The sequence below is a fragment of the Lepidothrix coronata genome, unplaced genomic scaffold, assembly GCF_001604755.1.
Source record: "Lepidothrix coronata isolate B3197 unplaced genomic scaffold, Lepidothrix_coronata-1.0 Scaffold42, whole genome shotgun sequence".
In the NCBI taxonomy this organism is placed as follows: Eukaryota; Metazoa; Chordata; class Aves; order Passeriformes; family Pipridae; genus Lepidothrix; species Lepidothrix coronata.
The window spans coordinates 4,906,767-4,922,975 of NW_016690222.1; the positions used below are offsets into that span (position 1 = coordinate 4,906,767).

A 16,209-nucleotide genomic window follows, 5' to 3' on the forward strand; every position below is an offset into this window, starting at 1 on the left:
ATGCACGCAAATTAAGTAAAACTGTGGGTCTCAGAAGTTTTTAGTTCATAGATGGTTTCTGCAGATACACTCCATACTGGGGAGGAAGGGTCTGAGCACAACTTCTGCCCATCACAATGTCAGGGCCCTTGTTAAGGTTTAGTGACAAAACTGAGAGAAAAAGATGCATCTCTCAGAAGCTTGCTGACACCATCCCCTTTTTCCGGCTCTTCTCAGCTGTGTCCAACAACTCAGACAGGCAGAATTGACGAACAGCCAGTCCAGGTTGTGAAGAGGTGGACCAGATGTTTGTAATGGAGACATCTGGGTGGAGAGGTGGCTAGGAAAAAAAATAACTGTAAGAGGAACTGAGATGGGGATGGCTAGGAACTGGGGGGAAAGATAGTTGAGAGGTGGGAGAAGGCACAGAAGGTGAGCTGGGTCCAAGGGAAACTGTAGGAGGAAAGAAACAAGAAGTAGAAGAAGCCATGGATACTTTTTTTGGATTAAAAAAGTGCTAAAGAAATTAGAAAATGCCAGAATGAAGGTTTTCAGTAACATCTTCTGAATCACAACATCTTATTAACACAAGGAATTTTATTTTCTCTGTAATGTTTATTGCGGGAATTATTTCTTCAGTACAGGGAGGAAGGTATCTAGAGACTGTTTTAACTTGAGTGTGGGAGAGAGCAGTTAAGTACCGTCTTAACAGATACCTGTATTTGCACGCCTTTACTAGTCATAGAGGAGACCTTTTCCAGTTATTTTTTGAAGGCATGGATATTCTTTGGGTTTGATTTTTCCAAGAGAATTAAATTACATTATTTAGTGGAAAAACAATGAGTATAGGGTTTGATAATATAAGAATAAGTTAATGTTAAGAGAAAAAAAGTATAAATATACTAAGAAGGTACAGAATCCATGGTATAGTTCCATTACAATTTTGGATTTATTTTTATTTTTCTGTCCATAGATCCCTAATTAACTTATATTATGTATAGAATCACCTTCACAAAAATGCAGTGGGTCAAAATATAATGATTTTGTTTAGGATTAAAATAAGTTAACCTGAGGAGGTCAAAACGCTGCTCATTCTGATTTGTAACAATCCTTTCCCTGCTGAAATGAAAAGATGGTGCTGAGTTTGTCTGAATTCTGTTCCCAGATTTGCCTTTGATATGCTGGGCTTGTAAGCAGGTATCTCAAGAAAACTTATGAAAAATTTCTAAATCACATTTCCAGTTGTAGCATCATGAGTAAATTTTGGGACAACCAAAACTGATGTGTGTTTTTTGAATATATTTCATCCAAACTTCTCCATGCTGTGGTTTATTCCTTTGTAAAATGGCTTTAGCAATCCATGGCACACGGGCTTATGCTAATGTTTGGATTACACAGGGATACAGGAAAAAAAGTTCTTCAAGCAGCTACCTTTCTAACACTCTGTTTTTCTTCCGTACACTGCAGGCTGTGAACCCATCCCTGTAAAGTACCTCCAGTGGAGCAATATAGAGTCTATTGTGGCTGTGGTCTTTTCCTGCCTGGGGATCCTGGTCACCATGTTTGTCACCCTTATCTTTGTGCTCTACAGAGACACCCCTGTTGTCAAGTCCTCCAGCCGAGAGCTCTGCTATATTATCCTTGCTGGCATCTTTCTGGGTTACGTCTGCCCTTTCACCCTTATAGCCAAACCCACCACAACATCCTGCTACCTCCAGCGCCTTTTAGTGGGCCTCTCCTCTGCCATGTGCTATTCTGCCCTTGTGACCAAAACCAACCGCATTGCACGCATCCTGGCAGGCAGCAAAAAGAAGATCTGCACCCGCAAGCCACGTTTCATGAGTGCATGGGCCCAAGTGGTCATTGCCTCCATTTTGATCAGCGTGCAGCTGACACTGGTGATCACGCTGATCATCCTGGAGCCCCCCATGCCCATCCTCTCCTACCCCAGCATTAAGGAAGTTTACCTTATCTGCAACACCAGCAACCTAGGTGTCGTGGCTCCTGTGGGCTACAATGGACTCCTCATCATGAGTTGCACATACTATGCCTTCAAGACTCGCAATGTGCCTGCCAACTTCAATGAGGCCAAGTACATTGCATTCACCATGTACACCACTTGTATCATCTGGCTGGCCTTCGTGCCTATCTATTTTGGGAGCAACTACAAGATCATCACGACCTGTTTTGCAGTGAGCCTGAGCGTGACAGTGGCACTGGGGTGCATGTTCACTCCTAAGATGTACATCATTATAGCCAAGCCTGAGAGGAATGTCCGCAGTGCCTTCACCACCTCAGACGTGGTGCGTATGCATGTCGGGGATGGCAAGGCACCTTGCAAGTCCAACACTTTCCTCAACATATTCCGGAGAAAGAAGCCAGGGGTTGGAAATCCAAAGTAAGTGGATTGACTGCAGGTACACATCTGTCTGTGTATGTCCCTCTCTTTGCCATTCTCTCTTGATTGACTGTAGCCTGCTGAATAGTAAGGTATGTAACAGTTTTTTTATCTCACATGTAGCAGAAAAGGTGGAAATGACCCTTCAGGTCTAAGCCTCAGATGGATATTGATATGTTGCTTATTATCTTCTCTCCTGCTCTAAAGGCAACCCTGTACACAACAGCCTCTACCACTGGAGCAGGTCAAGCAGTGGCAGAGTAACCAAACTCCATTTGCAGCTTCTCCCATCTCTCTGTGCATGTGACAGAGACTTTATTCCCTGACGTGCAGTTGCTCTGCGTTATTTTCAAACTGAGGTTCTATTGTAGCCTTTCGGAAAAAGGGAAAAGAAATCCATGTTTGAGTGGTTGTAAATCACATATACTTGTCTAAGGCCATTGGAATGTGTGTGTGAAAGCTGGGGATTGAACGCTGGTTTTTAAGGTAGTGTTTTGTGACAGTTCTCATGATCATGATTCAAAAGCACCATCCATACTATCTCTATTTTCTATTTAATATTCAGAATTGTGACCTCTTATAGTCTTACGGTAAATTTCTCAATGTTCTCAAACCCAGTATTGGTGTGAAAGTTGCAGAAGTCAACTGATGATGAAAATGAACTTGCATCCACATCTACTGAACCTGTTATTTTCCTTGCTGATAATTAAAAGCAATCCAGATGCAGCAGAGGGGGAGAGAGAACTGTTAATTCAAATAGCATATCCCTGTGAGGAGCTGTCTGAAAATTTGTATTCTTTATTATCTTATTGCTTTTTAATCTTTAAAGAAGGACCATAGAGCCAGACATGAGCTTAGATTATTTTTTTGTCCCAATTAAAAAAAAATCAAAATAATAAAGCACTAGTGAAGTCTACGCTCCTGAGCTTCCTAATGAAATTAAAATTCAGTTAATTTCTAGTTTTATGGGATCTGCTGGTTTATCTGAGTCACTTGAGTGGATTTTTATTCAGTTTACATAAGAACCATTTTTATCTGTCCCAGTGATGAAGGTAATACTCTAGAAAACCCCTTCTGTGATCAATTTTGCCTTTATGCTACTTCAATTTTATTTTTTTGCTAGACAAGGGGTATGCAGAAAAGGAAATGGATACATAACTGACCCAAATATATAGCTCAGTGTGCCATGGAGGCCACAATAAGACTGCCAGCTCCTGAGCTAGACAGAGGGACCAGGAAGTGACAAGCAGCCCTGGGAGCCCTCCCTGCAGGGAGATGGCCAAAAATCTTTGTAGCTCAAGAGTTTGAATTCCATGCAAATAGAGAGATGGAGCCTGATCTACCTTTCTCTCACTCTGTGGTAGTTGGATCGGGACTCAGATGTCTGCTAGAAACCAGTGTGGTGTCTCTGCAGTGCCGTCTTTGGATAACATAGTTTGGTCTCTGGATAACAGCTGGATGATGTCTGTCAAGAAAAAAAAAGGACTTTTGAGAATTTAGATCATGAGAAACTTAGTAGCTAATTCTCTCTTGTGCTTATTGTTCTTCTACTTTTACAAAGAAAAAAAAAGTAATTCAAAGGTCCAAATGCAATATACTTAGAATACAGTTCTTAATATGAGAAAATATTTCATCCTTTTCAAAAGCTGAGCTTCCCTCTCAACACCGTCACCTTTAAAACACAACAGGGCTTACCTGAGCTTTTTACCAATTTGTTAAATAATTTTAGTACAATATTTTTGACCTCTCTGTTGAGCCTACATGAGTGTTATGAAGCTATAAAGCTTTACAGAGTTTTAAGTTGCTTTTCTAAACTAAAAGCTCAATACCTAGTTAATATGCCTCTTTGTCTTAGGTTAAGCCTCCATATCTTTTATACAACCAAATTCCAACCTCTGACCTAAACCTCTTGTGCAGTTACTGTTATGTCCTTCCCCTAAACCAGCACAGGTGCAGAGGCACGCTAGGCTTGCTGACGGAGAAGGACAGAGTACCTCTCTATACATCCACATGAAGAATGGAAAGCAGTTTACTATACAAACATGCAGCTTTTGAAATAAAGCCATAAGGCAAAACAAAAAGTAATTTCAGGGCTTTGGGGGTTTTTTTTAACTCCTAGTCGAGTCCATTGCAAAGCTTATGGAGGCATTGTGCTGACACAGAAAAAGAAGTGTGAGTCACTGAGGAAACCAAGAAGGAAAAAGTATAATTTGCTGCAGCCTTTGAAACACCTAGGTAGCTCAAACGTGTAGTAAGGTCCTTCCTGAAACAGGACTTAAAACACGCTTATGCCTATAAGAATGGCCTCCAGACTGATTTTCTATGATGGTTTTGGTTTTGGAGTTTTGTTTGTTTGTTTTTTGTTTTGGGGTTTTTTTTTTGTTCCCTATCAAAGTCTAGGATTTATTTGCCAGTTTTTCAGGAAGTCAGATCCGTGTATGTACGTTGCTCTGGTTCTAGATTCTTCAGTTGTCCCTACCTATGGCCACATTTTTCTGTCTGTAACTGGCCAGCAGTGCTGCACTCAAAATATTTCTGTTTCAGCTGTCTTACAACTTTTCATCTATTTACTTGTTATCCCTTCTCTCCCTTCCTAGTTTGTTTTTCTTTTTCTGCTTTCCAATTTTCATCTCTTTTCCTATCTGTATCAAACTTCTCTGCTCAAACCACTGAATTCCAGTTCCTGAACGGAAAAGTGGCATCCATCTAAATTAAACTGGTGTGCAGGCATAGGGTTAAATTGAATTAGCTTTAAAAATGGAAACCAGTTTACATTTACAAGGGCAAATCAAACTTATATAGGCCTGCAGTTTCGAGGATTTGAACTTTCTCTTACTTTGATTGAATTAAAATGCAAGCAATTACAGTCAGCATTCTTTTCAATAGAGCTTGTTGGGAACTGTCCAGTGGAATACATTTTCCCTCAGAAAATTCTGGCCCCTCAAAATGTTTCATAGAATTAGGCTTTGATGATAGGGATTCTGCCTGGGCCAGGGGGAATTTTTTTTCTCCCCATGGAGAGATGAAGGCATTGGGAAAGCATGAGGGAACTTCACACCAACAGTTAAAGCACTCAATTAGGTTAAGAGCATCTCCTTCACTTCCCACATGAATGCTCTATAACTAGACTATGCAGTGTCCCAGGGCAAGTCTCCTTTCTCTGTGTTCTCATCCAGCAGTATTGTGAAACAGATGAAAAACATCCTGATGCAAACCCTAGAGAAATACTTTGTATTATTCTGTGAGAGTGCTTGAATCTGGGTCTGAGAGATCCCTTGTGAGTGTCTTCAGTACCAAGCAACTGTCACTCTTTCCCTCTTGCCAAATGAATATTTAAATAAGTATAAAAAATAGAGCAGCTCCACTAGGAGAGATGAAGAGAGAGTGATATCTGCTGCCTTTATTGAAGCTTTATGGGGACGTTTATTGTTAGTTTGCTGCTTGATAGTGTTACAAGATACTGGCTGTTACAGGATGATGACATAGGAGCATTTGTTAGGAGAGCCTTTTGAATCTAATTTTTTTTCTATCCGTAAGATTGCAACTTTTGGAGATGGATCTTGCTGTGATGATTAGCCTTGTTCTTGGCTACAAATGTTTGGTCTACAAGGGTCAATGAGTACTCCTGTACAGTATCTGTATGACCACTTTCCTGAAGAAGCAAAGCTCCTTTCTGTACTACACACAGAAGAAAAGTATCCAGTGACACTTAAGATGATAATTCTGATGAGGGTTCAGGAAATACCTTCCCCAGTCACTGCTTCAAATGGACCCAACTCAATGTGCTGGAGACTGAAGCCAGATTTGCAGCCTTCAGGTCTGTTGTGTTGCTTTTCTGTAGTACACACACAATTCAAATAGAGTTTGAGCCTCGCAGCAAGACTCACCTCTTCTCCCATGCTTCTTGCGGGCTGCAGTAGCATGAGAAGGATCAGTGTTGCAGGAGGGGAAAAAGTTCATTGTGTATCCTTGCATAATTAGCTCCAGGTTTGGCACTGATAATTAGCTGCTGCCTCTGTCGTCACATATAAATTATTTTAAATTTATGTTGGAGACCCCAGTTCTGGACACCATTTTAATGCATTTTGAATCAGAGTAGGTAAGGATTTAATTCTCAATATAAGTTCTGCAGCAAAATCTGAGTTGATAGGAAGGTCAACTAGTAAGACTCACTGAATGGCCAGAACTCCACATTAATGCATAGGCCACCTGCTTCTCCCTTATAATTTTAATATATTTGCATTCAATTATTTTTCCTCCAGAGAGCTGTCTGCCCTCAAAAATGAATAGCTGATTTTAAATATTTCCAAACATGTGGTTTATCTTTTTAACATGTTTTGGCAATCCGTGCCTCTAGACTGCTGTCACAGCCATCCATTCTCAGCACTGCCCAGGCAGTCATCTGGACCAAGGATCTCTCAAAATGGCTTTATTTTATTCCAAAAAAAAGTTCCAGAAACACCAAAATGCCCTAGTGCCTTCTCCCTGCTTCCTTTACAGAAGCCCATTCCTGTCCTTTGTCCGTTCTCTCTCTGTGCTGGATCCTTACATACAGTTTCTTAACGGTAATCATGGTTCTCAGTAACCTCTAGTACCATGTCTGTTCCCTTAGCATGGCTTAGGGGAACCACCTGCTTTTTTGTCTTGCAAGTTATAAAATTATCTCTAGGTATTCTTAAGCTACTCTTTCTACTTAAACTGACTTGGTGAGTTGCCATTTGATCCTGAGCTAGCTGTGCTGACAAGCCGTGTTTTTCCGGGACTCATTTCACTTGTCCACAGTGAACTATGGACTCACAGTCAACAAAGACTTTTGGGCTCTTCAGTTCCCTAATTTTCAAAGCCTCCCACAGAAACAGGGTGAGGGGAATCTTAGCATAAGTATGTCCAGAAGGCAGGACATTTTGTTTCACTGGTTTTCATGCCAGTGGGAGGAGGCAAATGCACAGTGCAGTATGGCAAGAGCTGGAGCTTCCAGAAACAGAGAGTAAATGTTCAGCACTAAACTACCATTTAGCGTAGTATCACCATTTAGTGTAGGATCATCATCTTACAGCACTGTCAAACCAGTATAGACACGGTTGCTGAATCTAATAGGAAACAGTAGACTAACTTGCTTTGCAATTTAGAAAATTGATGCGGTGGGTAAACTCACATCCCGCGGCAGTATTGCATACACAATAAGACAGCCCTTTATTTTTACCATTACAGACCTTGGAAAACACCACATTCCAAGGTACTTTCAAGAAGACTCTTAAACCTGCTGGACCCCCACAGCCATCCTGCTAAGGCTTACCCCAGAGAGGAATGACACATTATGGAAGAGAGTTTTGAAATACCACAAAAGATGTAAAATCCTGCAAGTGAGAAATAATACAAAGATTAAAATGTAAAAGAAAAATAGTGGGAAAAAATTGTAGAGGAGAGATTGTTTATTTCAATAATCTGTTGTTTTATATCTGCCCTCTCCATTAGCCTAGCAACAAAATGTTGATGTCCATGCTCTGTTTTTGGGGCTGACTCTGTAGACCAGTGGCACAATGGGGCACAAGGTGATGTGCTGGTCCATGGCTTTAAGGCTCCTGGCTTCCCCTTGGGGCGCGGGGCTCCAAAACCACTGGGCATTTGGTTTACCCTTGCATCACGCTCAGGGCACATCGTGGAGGAATCTGCTTCCTTTGCAGCTGTGGATACAGGTGTCTTATCTCTAACATGGCTCCCTGGTGACACAGGGAGCTGTCACTAGGATGGCAGGTGGCACCCTGGTCTGGCCTCCCCCTGATTCATCTCCCTACTGCAGCCCTCCCTGGCATTTGCTCAGGTTCAGTATTCAGCGCAGTCCTTCACCCTTTTCTGAGGTTACAGTGCATTTGTGGGAAAGCATCTTCTGCTTTCACAAAGATAGCTGAAGGTGTTAATGTCAAACATCTCTCTCTCAGCAGTTGGTATGTTTGATGGCTTTGCTGGGCTGTTTACTGGTCTTAAACCATGAATGATTTTGTAGACACATAGTGGTGTGACATGTGACAGTTCTCTTGTGTATGTGATGTGAATTTCACATAAGATAATACTACAAACTCAGTCAAGCTGTTCAGTCCTTGTCAGTATATTGATTTAAGTGAATATTTAAAAATCCCAGAAGACAGTTACATGGTTCCAAAGGGACTCTTAGAACTGATGTTAAAGAACGGGGAAGAAACACAACATAAGAGGGGAGTCTGAAACATAACAATCCTATAGCAACCTCTTCTAGCCCTGCTGCAGGGCTAATTTGTCCCTTAAATTTGGCCTATGTCATTATATCTAATATTATCCTCCATAGCCTTGAATTTTCATTTGATTGTGATGTACATATAATACAGTTCTGGCCCATACACCAAAAAAAACAGAATAGGTGAAAGACTGAGCTATCACTTCCACACTTACATTCTTTCTCTTTTAAATAACTACTAAACATCATATTTATTTAAAAACAAGGTATGGCATATGTATATACCAAATTATACACCAAATTGTCTGTCTGTGTATATATGTACAAAATAACCAGTCTAGATGTTACAGAGGCTTTTTTATCCTTGTAATAAGAAATAAGGGACACGGCTACATAAAGCACTGTAAGTTTTCCTTGCGAATTATAGCAGCTAAAGGGAGTCCCAGCACATGCATAACTGAGTTGATCACATATCATTTCTAGGGCAAGCTGAGGAGAAGGAGAGGGGACAGATGTACAATATGATTCAGATGTTTGTCATCAAGTAAAAGCTAAGAGGTCTGGCAGTTTGGGCTTAGTTGTCTGGGGTTTCTTCCATAACCAAGCAGAGGCTGCCTGAGACTACATTTAAGAAAAATAACTTAAAAAGCTATGAGATTCTGCATTAAAGGCAGTGGGGATAAACTGCCTTCAGATAAAACCCAGGTTATATTGAATAAGTTTACAGGATACATTGCCTTCACTCTGGGCTCCCATCCAGAATTCCGCTTCTTTTTCACCAGTTGGAGCCACATTTTATTTGTATGGTCCCTTTAAATGAGAGAAACCTGTTGTATAAGTTTTCTGCAATTTCCTCACTTTTTCCAAAGTTCTCAGTCCAGGGCAATTTTGACACTTTCATTTCATGGATAGTCTCAACTTTGTTCTCCGAGGGGATTTAGACAGGACACAAATCCAAGGAATGGTCTCTGAGCGCAGCCTCTCTTACGAAAGGACTGCCCGGAAAACTTCACTTTACAACTCCTGCTCTTGTTCTGCTGCTGTCAGGATGCTGAATCACAAAATGTTGTTTTGCTTAGGGGCACTGCTGTAGCACCAGGCAGCTTTGTATAATGAATCTCAATACTTAAGCACAATGAAGCATAGACAGTCACATCAGAGGGGAGCTTTACAGTTATGTACCATAGTCTCTGCTTCCTGACTGAGGGGAAGCAAAGGCAGTACTACAGAATCCTGGGGAAAGCTAGTATCTTTCTTGGCATAAAACACGGGAATAAGGACACCACTTGTAATTTAATTTCTTGCTCGACTGGATCACTTATTGCACTTCCTTGTATTTTGGTATTTGTATACATTATTTATATCCAGTTAGGATGCCACAAAAGTACACCAGCTCAATAGTGAGTGATACAAACAATTGTGTCTGGGATAAGCAAGTGCTGTTTATCTGTTTAGCACCATAATTTCACATTGTTTTGGTTAGAATTGTCACTGTGAGAAAATTAAGGAAGAAAGCTTCACCTTTTAAGAGTGTCATATAAATAAATAGGTGCATCCAGGTAAGCACCTAAACTCCTGGATATTTCTCTGTGTTACATATAGAAGTCAGATTCCAACTCTCATAAGCTCATAATTAGGAAAAAAAAATAACCCCCCATCATGTTTGGGGTGATGCTCTGAAAAATAATTTTAAAATGTGTAACAGCCATTTATTTATTTAAATCAGCTTTTTAAAATGGAAATTAAATAAAGAGCTAAAGTCCAAGACTCCTAGAGACTACTCCTTCCTATCCTCAAAGGTGTGATGATTTAGCCTGTGCCTCTTTTGTTCACCTCCCCAGAGCTGTAACATTTCACAATCACATGATCATTCATATACAAATACTTGCTAGAATAAACACTCAGGATATTCACCAAGTGTTTATTTTGCAAGGGTCTCTGAGCCACCTTGAGATTTCATACATCTTTGACCTAATTTAGATGTGAACAAAAATTAGGGTACTGAAGGATATCATGTGGATCTCTTATATCCTTCATATAAGGACAAGGCTATGAAACAGCACAAGTATCCATATAAAGTTAATACTGGAACTTGTTATTTACCTCAAATTAAAGTGTCTTAAAAATATTTTTGTTTCATCCCAGCAATTCAGTGCAAATTACAGATGTGAAATGCAGAACTGCTGCTGATTTATTTAATCCTTTTCTATGCCTAGGGACACCTAAGAGGCACATAAGAGCCCATGAAGAGGATAGCACTCTTGGATGTTTCCTCTTTCAGTGATGTGAAAGACATTTTGCATTCTGGCTTGTCCACCAAGCTTATCCCTGCTTGTGATGAGCACTCTCCTTTGCTCAGGGATGCTTCATAAAGCAAAACACTGCAAGACAAACCGCAGATGCTGCGATCATATGCTGACAGAGCATCTGATTTTTAGCAAGACTCTGTAATTCTTAAGTGAATCACATACCCCCAGAGAGAGAAGATGGTCCATCTCTGTTAAGGGAATGCAGGCGTGTATGATTTTCCACCCTCTTAGAAATTAAGTCAGAGTTTTATCCTGATTATACAGTGTTAAACTCAGTCCTGTATTACTCTGTCTTTCATTAGAAAAATATCTGCAAAGCTCTTGGTGGATGACAGTAGCACACACGTTTTATTTTCTGTGGGAAGAGGCCCACACATTGCTCTCTCAGTCGGTCAGTAATGTGTTTTGAAACAAATTTGTTAGGATGATGCCTGCTGACACCAAGGCACAAAGACCTGACCATCCTGACTTAAACCATCACTGTAATTTGGGAATGCTCCTCACACCTCTTCCCTGTGGTAAGGAAGGATTTGGAAAAATTTCTCACCATCTTACCTAATAGCTCAGGTTAGCACCCAACCCCCACCCCCCTGCCCTCCCATTTGCTCCTGGAGCTGGGAGTATTTTTGACATTGGGAATTTTACTAAGCTTTGGAAACAAAAGTCACATAGCTTCAGTTTGCATATGCCTCGACAGCATGAACCACTGCCTGACTGCACTAGCCTTTGTGAGACTACAACCTGCACACCTTTGTGACTGACAGTCAGCAGCCTGGACAGGACACAGCACGCTAGCCAGGCACCTGAAGAAGCTTATTTTTCTTAAAATACCTGCAAATTCAGACACATTCATTTACAAATAGCTGTATATGGATATAATGGATATGGCAAAGCAGAGGCTAAGTTCTGGTACACTACTCAGCCCAAAATCTGGATGTAGTCTTTGCTAAATGTCTGTCCCATAGATGTGTGTAATGGATCAATTTGCTTTCTTATATTTTTGTCCTTGGTGATTTAAGAGTTTATGAAGGGAAGAGCAAGGAATTTCAAAATCTCCATCTTTGCTTTCTACTTGACTTTGATTCTCTATTTTTTTTTTTTAGTTAGTTATGGTTTGATGCTTTTCTCATCTATCTTCTGATATTGTTTTTCATCTGCCCAAACACACTGAGAACCATTCACATGAAGAACAGAGATCTGATCACACTGACCTCTGTTCTCCCGATTCTCTGTGTCCCAAGGACTCTGAATGGGAAAATTCATCACTGCCAGATCTTTTTTTAGGGTTTCCAGATTAAGGTGTGGATATCTGCAGAACAGACTCCACACAGAAGACATGCGCTGTCACTGAGTCACTAATAAACATGGCCAGCATCAGAAGTTATGTTCTCTGCTATGCCAAAGGACTCTAAGAAACCACTTTACGTGTGGGTTGAAAAGTATATGGTATCAATAGAACATCTGCCTCCACATTAAAGTTGTTAAAGATTATTTAATTTTGAAATAACAAGTCAGCTAATTCTTCAGAGCATATATGTGCTCTGGCATTCAGCCTCCCACACCTGACAAGCATAGGTTAAAAGGCATTATCACTGTAAACAGCAAACAATTGTGAAGCCTTGAAGTAATCACACAAGTTGTCAGTTTAAAGCCCACTTGAAAACTAGAAGCTCCAGGTTTTTTGTTATTGCATTATAGACAATTTACCATTTATAGCTTACCGCTTCGGTTTATCTCTTCTTAAACTGTTTCCTCCTCTCTGCTCTGTGGTTCTTCTTTTGAGGTATGCAAGACATGGCCTTCTTCAACTCTGTAAAATTAGTCTTGCAGAGAGGAAAAAAGGAAACTAATTACTGTCTGCTGGATTCCTTGAGCCAGATCTCAAGGTCAGATACACAATAATGTCAGCACCATAGAAGGTGTCCCTGATCCCCCTGGCTTGGGGAACAGGAGTGAGAGTTGTCCATTTCAGCAACAAATCATTAGATTAGCTCAGCTGTTTTGCAGCACCACAGCCCAAGATGTCAAACCTGATCTTAAACTCTAGCAAAACAAGAGCCCCTGATCTGATTCTAGCAAATCCTCACTAGTAGATGGTTTGCTGGTGTTCGCAGTTCCAGTCTGATCAGCCCCAGAGAATCATAGGCTCAATTTAAATGACCATCTATAAACCACCTTCTATTTATTATATCCTCTTTCTCTTTACCCAACACTATTAATCCCTCCTCATCCTTAGTGTGTTAAAGCCAGGAATGTTTGCTCTTTCTTACTCAAAGTTCTTGTTAGTCTTTCCCTCTACTCCAATGGAAATTTTTTTTATTATGTTGTCTTTTGTCCATTTCTTTTCCTGGCATAAACTAAATCTTCAGATGGTTCAGTTTAGCCTGTTCTGACTGGCTTGCTAGCTTTGCATTGCCAAAGAAAGGATTGTCTGAAAATTGGGACTTACTCCATATTACTCATTTTTAACATTCCAAAGCCCCCCAAACAAGCTAACTAACCAGACAGCCAGCAGAAACAGAACCAAGAAACAAAGAATCAAACAAAAAAAAGCAAATCCCACAGTCTGTGTAAAACCCCCACAGAGAGATTATCTACCTTGAGCAGACTGACAAGTAGCTACGCTTGAAAGCATAGCCACAGCAGCACAGACAACTGCAAAAAGTGCCCAGTGAGCAGATGCGGCGTGTGGGTGGCGTTAACCCTGCTGAGCCGTGGTTTCTCGAGCCCCACGTGGCAGATTAATTCTGTGAGCACTTGTGCGCGAAGCCCAGCCATGATGATGTGTGCAAGCCAGTAGCTCCACAAGGTCCTTGGGAGTTCGTGCATGCACAATGTGGGCTCATGGGGTGCAGTGGGTGGTTGTGTGGGTGTGTAGCAGGGGCTCACGTGTGTGCAGTGGCAGCTTGTGTGTCTGGGCAGTACAGGCTCCTGTGGAGTACAAAGAATGGCCCCAGGCATTTCTGTGCTCTCCAGTCAGTGAGCAGTTCTTCCTCCTTTATTTTCCCATATCCTCTGAAACATAGAGTTATGTACATGTTTAATCCTTTGTGTTATATACACTATCTGAAAAATCTCTCCTGCTATCATCCCGGACAGCCAAGAAATTTGTTTGTGGCTACTTTGGGCTATCATAGCCTGTAAATCCACAAATGCTTTAAGCTGCCCTAAGACAGAAGTGACACCCAAAGTCATCCTTCATCCCATGCCATCGCTTCACTTATCCAGGGACAAGAATCTGGACAGCCATGCTGTGAACTCCAACTAGGAATTGGTAGGGGGTTTTTTCCCCTTTCTTTTTCTGGCATAGTTGTGACCCAGAGTAGTTGTCCCTGTCATTCTCTGACAGTTGATTGAACAATTGCTCCAAGGGTTTGTTATGACCCGCCCCCAAAAAAGAGGAGAGGAGTAACCCAGGTTCTTATCAATAATTCCCTTGGGGTGGATTAGAGTGAAACGACACTGAATAATCGGTGTCTGAAAACATATATAGGTAGGGTTTATTTTAACAATTTTGTTTTAACAGGTATGTTGGCATTTTGGGTGTTGTCATCTATATTATATATCATAGGGATAACCCCTTGGGGGAAAATGCATAAGGGAGAGAAAGGAAAGACAGGATAAGGCTAAGGGAGAGTAAGGAAAAGAAAAGCTGAGAGTGGACAGATGTATATAGTCACCGCCCAAGGGGTACAGCGATGAAACTTGGTAGTTGCAGCTTCCATGTCTGTCAGTTGAAGTGGTGGCCTTGATCTGCTGGGGGTGAAGGAGGGAAGTCCCCACACTCCAGGAAGTTATGAGTTATTATATCCATGGTCAGTGTCACGGCCATGCCTCGAGCCTCCAACCTCTTCCCTGGGCCCTGCACAGTGTTTCTGTGTCTGGCCTGGTTCCCACCTTTTTTTTAGACTGGGGGGAGGGAGGGGGCGGGCGGGGATGGGCTGTTATGGGCCATCAGAGGTCCTGCCTTCTCAGGGCTTGACACCTTCAATTGCCCATCAGAGGTATAATGCAACAGTCAAAAGCCTGCAAGCTCGGCTCTTGCCTTTTTAGGGCTTCACACCTTCAGCACTGGAGGGAGGGAGGGGCCCGATTGCTCATCAGCGGTATAATGCAAGTCAAAAGCCTGCAAAAGTTTCCTAGAATGCATAAATCATTAAACATTTCAGTCTCTGACAGGGTTGTGCTGACACACACAGGGGAGGGTGGAGCAGCAGAAGGGAGCAGCCAGGGAACACTCCCACAGGCACACAGCTGGCTGTTGCTGCCCTGGGGTGACCTGAAGCACACAAGGCCTTTGCTCTGTCTTCACCATGCAACTTAGTGCCACATTTTTCTGGGCATCCTTCTGGGACTGTGGTGACCTTGGCCCTTCTGTCCTCTTTGGCAGATGCTCACAACTTGACAGAGCCTGTGCAGTTAAATCCCTTCCGCTCCTCAGTCTTCCATGGATGATAATTATTGACATGCCTCACTCTGCTGGGGAAGGATGAATGACCCCATAACCTCCCTCCTACTTGTACTGCTCTTTGCTGCACAGCTCTTAATGATTTCTTTCTCTCCAAAACCTGCCACTATGCCATTGATTAGCGTAATTAATTTAAAACACAGAACAATTATTTCCAGCCATCACTTAGACTGGAATTTGTACTGAAAACCTGTCCACCTTCCCAACTTTTTCTATTGGCTTAGAAATCTCCTATCAGATCCTGGCTCATGCAAAAGTTATTGAAAATTCAGCTCCTCATCCTGCAGGAAAAGGACATGGCCTTGCTTCTTTTTATGTAGGTATCTTTTGATCCAGCCATGACAACCGTACATAAAACTTTACCTTTCAAGGACACAAACCTCCGAAGAGACACAAACATCTGAAGAGACACAATCATGCTCCTGCCTAGGAAGATGCTCCAATTGGAGGGGCAAGAGGGTTTGGGATGAGTTGAACACTTTACTGATCTGGTTCTACAGATGAAGTGTTCTTACCTCCCGAATTACCTTGCAGACCAGAAAGTTTGTGGTGTTGGTGAGCTGTCCCTTGGGAGTGCGGAGGGCAATCAACCCGAGTGCTGGAGCAGGAACTGCTCTTAAATGTGTGGCAGTGTGCCAAGGGCACATGGTGCAAGGCTTATCCTTTCCTGTATTAAAGCTAGGGGTTATACACAAGTTCTTAAAAATGAGGAGTTGATGCAGGGTTGTCACTCTAAGCATCAGCATTAGGCCATCATCACTTCTCTTGATTTCTTCCCCACCTTATTTTCTTCCTAATGTTATTGATGGTCAGTTGTTTCATACGGAATGATATAAAATCTGGG

At 41.7% G+C, this 16,209-nt stretch overlaps 1 protein-coding gene across 5 annotated transcripts in view; it reads left to right on the plus strand.

Annotated features, from left to right (window-relative positions):
* The window catches only part of GRM1 (glutamate metabotropic receptor 1), a 185,117-nt gene that overhangs the window by 152,794 nt on the left and 16,114 nt on the right, over positions 1-16,209 (plus strand). For all 5 annotated transcript variants that reach the window (XM_017813758.1, XM_017813759.1, XM_017813761.1 and 2 more), the window contains exon 8: positions 1,447-2,377. In XM_017813758.1, coding sequence (XP_017669247.1) covers positions 1,447-2,377 — 931 coding nt within the window. The remainder of the gene's footprint in view (positions 1-1,446; positions 2,378-16,209) is intronic.